Source organism: Aspergillus neoniger (genome assembly GCF_003184625.1).
Source record: "Aspergillus neoniger CBS 115656 unplaced genomic scaffold BO87scaffold_22, whole genome shotgun sequence".
In the NCBI taxonomy this organism is placed as follows: domain Eukaryota; kingdom Fungi; phylum Ascomycota; class Eurotiomycetes; order Eurotiales; family Aspergillaceae; genus Aspergillus; species Aspergillus neoniger.
In genome coordinates, this window is record NW_020291150.1 from 361,761 (window position 1) to 369,058 (window position 7,298).

Consider the following 7,298-nt stretch of genomic DNA (forward strand, 5'->3'; position numbering starts at 1 on the left):
CACAGTCCTGTTCCTCCAAAGGACCAAACTCCCCATTTCCGTCATTTAGGCATCTTTCACTCCTGGCCACTATGGCAACAACATCTTTTCTTCCTCCGTTGGCTGCCGACATGAATCCGCCAGCCCTGTCACTTTCCATACACCGTTGACTTTATGAAGAACGAAAAGCTCAACGCCCACATGATGCACGACCCCATTGACCTTTGCCCGAAAAGGTGCCCATACTGCAGCCATGTTTCCAGGCGAGTATACCTTCACCTCTGGATCCCAGATGCGCTCGTCGATTTCGTCCTGAATCCGTGTCACTTGCTCCACGAAAGCCCCAATGGTACAAAAGCGAGGAAGGGTGGGGGATGGTGGCCAAACAGACATTCCTCCTGCCCGAACACAGTGTTTCTCGAAGTCAACAGGATTTTTGGTTCTCAGTGCAGCTAAAAATCCATGAATGACAGCCATGACAGAATCAACTTCGTCGGAAGGCTCGGGCAAGCCTGCCAGGGGGACCGCCTGGTTTGGTATTATCCAATGCATACTTGATGCCTTCAAAGAAAATTTTTGAGGAACCGTGTCGAAAGATTTGTGGACACTGCTTCACTCGTCACAAAAGCTGGATTTTGATGAAAGGAACCCCGTCTTCACTTGCGCACCTGGAGAAATTCAGACGGAGTCCAGAATTCAGTATGTTCCTCCCCTTTGCCCCAGTGTACTGGCATGATATGCAGTTTACTGGTATGGCAAATAACCAGGATACGAGTCATCGAAAGCCTTTGTCTTTGGGTATTTGGCAGATAGAGCATAAACTGGCAATTAGGCCATGGTCTATTGAAAAAGACACCGCATAATTCCAAGCGGCATTCGAAACAAAGGCTTAAGAAAAGGCCTGTAGTGGCAATACTCTGATATAAGACCAACGAGCCAGCTGAACGTGTTACCGTTACAATGCCAATGATGGGCTTGTGCCACGAGTATACCCTTCGCTCCCGTCAGTGCGTGAGAGGGCCATGGGAAGCTTTTGCAAGCTCCTGATAGCATCTGCCGAAATTTTGGACCGCAAGTCAACGAAGCAGCATAACATTTCCATGCATAACCACATTCTGCTTCGCCCCATCGGTGTTGGATGGGCCTCTCGGAATCAGGAACAATGAGAACAGCGTCAGCTCAGCTCATATGCTTGTCCGACAGAACACCATAGCTCACACACCCTTCTTAACATGACCCCTCGTACGACTCTAGCCTTGGTGGAGACGTTCTCGCCTGGGCCCCTTCCTGTCCATGTGCAACAATGAGAAAGCCTTGCACCGGACAAGCTAACCTCTATAAGCAAAGCGATTTCTCGTCGGATGTGATTACAAAGCCAGCCTGTATCAATGCCATAGCTTAGAGGCTTCTCTTATACCGTTGGTAGAAGACAGGAAGAATTTTGCCTAATAAGAGCCACACAAGTAAAATGGGTTATCTCTGAGCCTAAACATGCATGATGCATCTGCCAATTTTGGGCACTGGCGGTCAAGCGACCCGCATGTCTCTTTTCTCTCTGGCGCCTCTTCTGCCATTCCCGTCTTCCACATCTCTCTGTATCGCGTCTGCTTCCATGTCGGGTCTGCTTCAGGGTGTAAACACGATCAGCTTCCGCTCTTTGACTTATATACAATGCACCAGATTTATCTATTGCGCCGGCATGAGGTCAGTCCACATCACCACAAGCTCACCGTGAACGGTGCTCATCCAGCCGTCGCGTGAAATTACCTTCCGGAAAGGCCCCATACAACTCACGCTCCGGCAAAATAATCGGCATGTCTACAAATCAAGACTCGGCATTTGGACGTCCTCGATCTGCCATTTTGACCATGAGGTCATTGTGCCAGCTGTGTCCTATGACTCTATAGCTCCACATCTCGGTCGACAATCCTGCCAGGAGCGAGTTATATATGGCGGTTGAGCCTTCAATGCCGCGATTCCCCGCATTCCTCACCCCATGCTCTCCCGGCAGAACCCCGGAGACAAACCCCACTAATGCACCAGGTGCAAGCTGGCATGGATTGAATTATCCGGGGTGCATCCATCCTAGTTCCCCACATGTTGGACCCTTTCCTTATAATGGCCGCCTCAGCAACCCCCCCAATTGCTGTCGGGCCAGCGCAGATAGCAATTTCTCGTCTGTTTAATGATGCCAAAACTCGCTGTTGCTCTTCTCGCGTTACTTGCCGTGGGCAATGCGGCGCCAACTAAAGTGGCCCGCTCCGCGGCCAGTCCTACGGCCCAGGTTCGCAACGGCACATATGTCGGAGTGACGAATATACATTACCAGCAAGATTTCTTTCTAGGAATGCCGTATGCTCAGCAACCTTTAGGTGACTTGCGATTCACGGTGCCTCAGTCCTTGAATGAAAGCTGGAGTGGAGCGCGCGACGCAAAGGAGTATTCCAACATCTGTGTAGGATACGGGGTAAGCGCGCAAAGCCTTTTTCGAGCCGATCCTGGCATTGTAGGTGTCAGCTAACGGGAGAATCTGTTAGACCGATTCAATTTGGTACCCACAGTCCGAAGCGTGTCTGACCTTGAATGTCATCCGCGATTCTTCTGTAAACGAGAACTCGAAGCTCCCCGTGGGCGTATGGATACATGGCGGTGGTTTCTATGAGGGATCTAGTGCTGACCAGCGCTACAACATGTCCGCGATTGTCGCCAACTCGTATAAAATCGGTATGTCTACGTTTAGGTTTGTGGGGTTATTCTGACTTGGGACACTCGCATTGTAGGGAAGCCATTCATTGCCGTCAGCTTAAACTATCGCCTTTCGGCATGGGGCTTTTTGAGCTCCAGTCAAGTCTGGGGCACTGGCAATACCAACCTAGGCATCAGGGACCAGAGGCTAGCACTCCACTGGATTAAGGAGAATATCGCAGCGTTCGGAGGAGACCCAGAGAAGATCACCATCTGGGGCGAGTCCGCCGGAGCGATGTCCGTTGGCTATCACCTTGCAGCATACGGCGGTAGGGACGACGGTCTCTTTCGTGCAGGCATCATGGAATCGGGAGCGACTATTACTGCTAGCCCAGGCAACTATACCGGGTACCAAGCGCTCTATGATGAGCTCGCGGCCCAAGTCGGTTGCTCCAATGTAGTAGACTCTTTGCAGTGTCTGCGCGAAGTTCCCTTCGAGAAATTGAACGCTGCTCTCAACACCACAAGTGGCAACTCGGAGTTCAATTTCGGGCCTGTCATTGATGGGGATATTGTCAGAGAATGGGGTAGCCTCCAGCTAGACAAGCACGAATTCGTCAAAGTCCCTATTCTTGCAGGTACCAATACCGACGAAGGAACAGCCTTCGGCCCCACGGGTATTAACACGACAGAGGAGTTCTATGCATATCTAACAGGTATGTACGATGATCAGTTGAGATACTTGAAGAACCCCAGGACAGCAAATGGGCTAATCTCACATGCAGATGGCGAATCTGGATTCCAGCTACCCCCCACGATCGCCCAGGAAATCCTGCAGCTCTACCCCGATGATCCAGCACTGGGTATCCCCGAATTCCTCGGAGACAGTCGAGTCCCGTCCGAAGGCTACCAATGGCGGCGCACCTGTGCATACGCAGGGGACTATGTAATGCATGCCAACCGGCGGCGACAATGTGAGGCGTGGACAGAGACCTCGACGCCGGCGTACTGTTATCGATTCAACATGCGCGCGGCCGATGTCCCCATCCTGTCTGGCGCCACCCATTTCGAAGAGGTTGCCTTTGTGTTCAACAACATTGCAGGACTTGGGTACCATTACGGAAAGCCATTCGCAGGGATGCCCGAGTCCTACGTACAGCTAAGCAATTTGATGACCAGCATGTGGGCATCGTTCATCCACGATTTAGATCCTAATTCGGGCATCAAGGACTCCGATGTGCAGTGGCAACCGTACGGGAAGGATCAGCCGGTTGATCTGGTGTTTGATGCGAATGTCACGAGCTACAGCTACATGGAGCCAGACACGTGGCGGAAGGAGGGGATCGACTATATCAATTCCGTGGCCAACGCGTACTGGCGATAAGCTTCCTGCTATCGAAAAACCACATGTGATGAGCTTGAGAGTTTTTTGCCTTCCGATCGATGTTGCCTGCGGAGAGGACATAAGCCAAGGCAAACAAGGATGGTAGAGGGGGTGCGAGCGCATCCAAGTCGGCCACGGTTGTTGATTGACGGTTCCCTCGTTTAGAGAGCAAATACAGATGCCATACTTATGCAGCAAACCCAGTTTTTCCCAATCGGATGGTACAGTAGATCGGTTCCGAATTGTAAAAAGGCAAGATCATACGTAGTTGTTACAAGAGAAACCAAAGAACCTACAACATAACATAACAGCATTACCAATTCCAAATTACCAAAAGCCTGTATGACAAAAAACCAAGCAGAGACTAGTAGAGCTTCTGGTCGGATGTACCTGCGATGACCTTTACACACGCGTGTGGTATTCGCCCATTGTACCAAGGCCAAGCCAAACGGCCAAGACACGGAAATAACCAAGAGCGAGAACCGCTTCCCCCTCCAAGAATCAAGAAACCCAGGGGGTAAAAAGAGAATGTGGAAGCGATAAAAGGGGTCTTCTTTTTTCCATTCCTTTTTCTTTTCCTAGAGAGGGAGGAGAGTCGGCGTTCATTGTCAATCAGCAGAGTGTTCGCCGTAGTAGTAAGTAGTCTGTATCCGGACCACCGGGGACATGATTATCATACGATCCATAACCAAGTCCCCGATTGTACTACGGCTACCAAAACAAGAATGATGGAAATATTGGAGCATGACAGAAAAATAAAATAATGATATTATTATAATAATAAAAATAATACTAACACTGAATGAAAAAGGAAAAAAATTTCAAGCTCGGCAAGTGAAAATTTCCCCCTGGTCTTGTTGTTGTAGGTTCACCAATGACAGCGGATCCCCGATTTTGACATCGATGGGGACCCTCTCTCCCCTCTCTGTCTCCCCGTGGCTGTCATGGAGGGGGAGAAGAGAGGCGATTGTGTGTGTGAGTGAGAGAGAGTGTGTGTGTGTGTGGAAGAAGGGAAGCTGTCATATCCTTTCCCATTGTGGATAGGCCAGCCAGGGGTCTGACTCTCCCCTCGGGGTCTATTCTCCCTTTCGCTTTTTCTTCTCTCCAAACTTCTTGGTATTCCGTCAACCGGCAACGATCGGGGAAAGGTCGAAAGTCTGAAGGTATGGTTCCAGATGAAAGGCCGTGTGAGAATCTTATCCAGAAATTCTATCTTAACTCCAACCATCGGGTCGTCCCCATTACATCGATTTAGTTCGACTAGTTGATCTAAACGAGGGAAGGAATGCGTGTTCCAGAACAACTACCCACTGGCTTCTAGGTTTTTTTTTGCAAAGTCGGTAAAAATTACCTGATTGCAGAAATCCAACCATGGAACGAATGTTCAGTTCCCGAGCCATTCACCCAGGGGAGAGAGACGGCTGTGATGGAGAACTTTTGAACATTCCAGAACAAACAGAACGGCTTAACTGGAGAATACTAGTACTACTCCTCCATTAGTAGAGTAACTAAAAGTAGTAAAGGGAAGTGGGAACATGTTCAAGTCAGATAAAATTTGGTATAGATAGACTTGGTCGACTAATCGACTACTAATCTACTGACTAGACAAGTAAACTACTAGTAACTAACTTACAAGAATAGATTTCCTACGCGGACGACCAGAGAGGAACGGAACGGAAGGAATGAACGAAGGAAGGAAAACAGGAATGACGGGGGAGGAGAGGGGGGGAAACCAATCTAACACGGTTGCTTTGATTGAAGGTTGCCGATCGCGATCGTTGTAATCAAATCAACCAGGTTGTCATGGACCGACCAGAGAGACAAGAGCCACACCCCTCCATCGAATTCATCCGGTGGCGTTAAGGAGGGGCCCCCCCCAAAAACCCCTCTTTCCTTCCCTTATTCTTCTTCTTCTCCCTCTATTCTATTCTGTTTCTATTAATTAAAATTGATTGCCCGTATCCTCTCTAAATTATTCTTCGTTCCTTTTTGACAATCATTCCACTCACATCCACACCTACCCACCCCATCCATCTATCCATCTCGGGGACCTCGTTTGCGGGATCTTACCTACTTTGCTTAGTAGATAGATACGTAGATGAAATTGGAGTTACTTCATTTCCCCTTGGCCCTGCTTATAGTAAAGTGTCATCATCAATATCATCATCATCGTTCATTTCCCGGCCCCTCTCTTCTACAGATTTGATCCTGACTACTACTAGTTAAAGTAACTACTTATACTTAGATAGTTAGTCCCGTCTTCGGGTCGCCGTTCTATTGACATTTCTAAATATAAATTGGTCGTTCCCAGTTCCCACTCACCGAGCGGGAAAAATTCGATAGCAACACGCACTACGAAGTTAGTATAGTCCTACTACATGCTGTCATATTGCTCCAACTACTACTACCACTACTACTACTACTACCGGCGATAGCAATGATGCATATCCCGAATCCCGAAAGATGTGGATATATACCAATACCTCGATTTTAATTAAACAACTAATCAAAAGAGAGACAAAAATAATTACTACTACCAAGAAAAGTAAATGAAGAATCATCGATCCGATCGGAAATAGTAGCGAATTTCCGTTCGTCTCTATTACCTGCTTACTTACTACTTACTATGTACTAAGATCTACATCTACCTGTCAGTGGTTGTCAGCTTTCGTCAGTCCAAAAGGTGCAGTACTAAAGTTTCCAGTTCTAGATCCCATAAGCCGGGTGTATCCGTGGTTTCCTATCCACGTGTTATTCGGGTCCAGGCTAAGCAAAACTGTAACTAAGTGAACTAACTAGGTGAGATTGGAATCGCCAGCCCAGGAATTAATTCAACATTCTAATTTGTTGGAGGAAAGTTTGGTACCGAATTTGATGGTGTATGTATGTATGTATGCTGTTATTGCAAATTTACGTGTGTGTGTGTGTGTGAGTATTGTTTAGACAAACAGGTTCCTATTCTTTACTTTCGAATAGTTGTCTTTTTTCTTTGGTTGGGTTCTATGTTCCTTTTTTTTTCCTTTTACTTTGTAGGTTTTGTGCTGGTGAGGTGTAGTGGTAACTTTTTGTGATGATATATATATATATATATTAAGAGAGTTTGATAAAAACACGAACTTCGTGACGACATCATCCTAGTACCAATATACTATCAATACTTCTAGATATTACCAGCAACACAAACACTTATCGTGTAGTAGTAGTAGATCACCGATACACCTACACTTTACATAGTACAGACCAACCTGCA

The 7,298-nt window shown here is 47.6% G+C and overlaps 2 protein-coding genes across 2 annotated transcripts; one reads left to right on the forward strand and one right to left on the reverse strand.

Annotated features, from left to right (window-relative positions):
• Positions 1 to 22: 22 nt before the first annotated feature.
• On the reverse strand, positions 23 to 799 carry BO87DRAFT_377915 (uncharacterized protein). The gene has a single exon (XM_025623676.1). It carries the CDS (start codon positions 529 to 531, stop codon positions 70 to 72), a length of 462 nt encoding a protein of 153 aa, XP_025478331.1. The 5' UTR covers positions 532 to 799; the 3' UTR covers positions 23 to 69.
• Positions 800 to 1,952: 1,153 nt separating this feature from the next.
• Positions 1,953 to 4,137, forward strand: BO87DRAFT_99641 (cholinesterase). The gene is made up of 4 exons (XM_025629722.1): positions 1,953 to 2,446; positions 2,517 to 2,703; positions 2,760 to 3,380; positions 3,450 to 4,137. Exons 1-4 carry the CDS (start codon positions 2,165 to 2,167, stop codon positions 4,046 to 4,048), a joined length of 1,689 nt encoding a protein of 562 aa, XP_025478332.1. The 5' UTR covers positions 1,953 to 2,164; the 3' UTR covers positions 4,049 to 4,137.
• Positions 4,138 to 7,298: the final 3,161 nt, after the last annotated feature.

Coding starts and splice junctions, on each gene's coding strand:
- BO87DRAFT_377915 (XM_025623676.1), bottom strand. CDS start 531: ATGCATTGGATAATACCAAACCAGGCGGTCCCCCTGGCAGGCTTGCCC.
- BO87DRAFT_99641 (XM_025629722.1), top strand. CDS start 2,165: ATGATGCCAAAACTCGCTGTTGCTCTTCTCGCGTTACTTGCCGTGGGC. Junction 2,704..2,759: donor CGCCAACTCGTATAAAATCG/GTATGTCTACGT, acceptor CTCGCATTGTAG/GGAAGCCATTCATTGCCGTC. Junction 3,381..3,449: donor GTTCTATGCATATCTAACAG/GTATGTACGATG, acceptor TCTCACATGCAG/ATGGCGAATCTGGATTCCAG.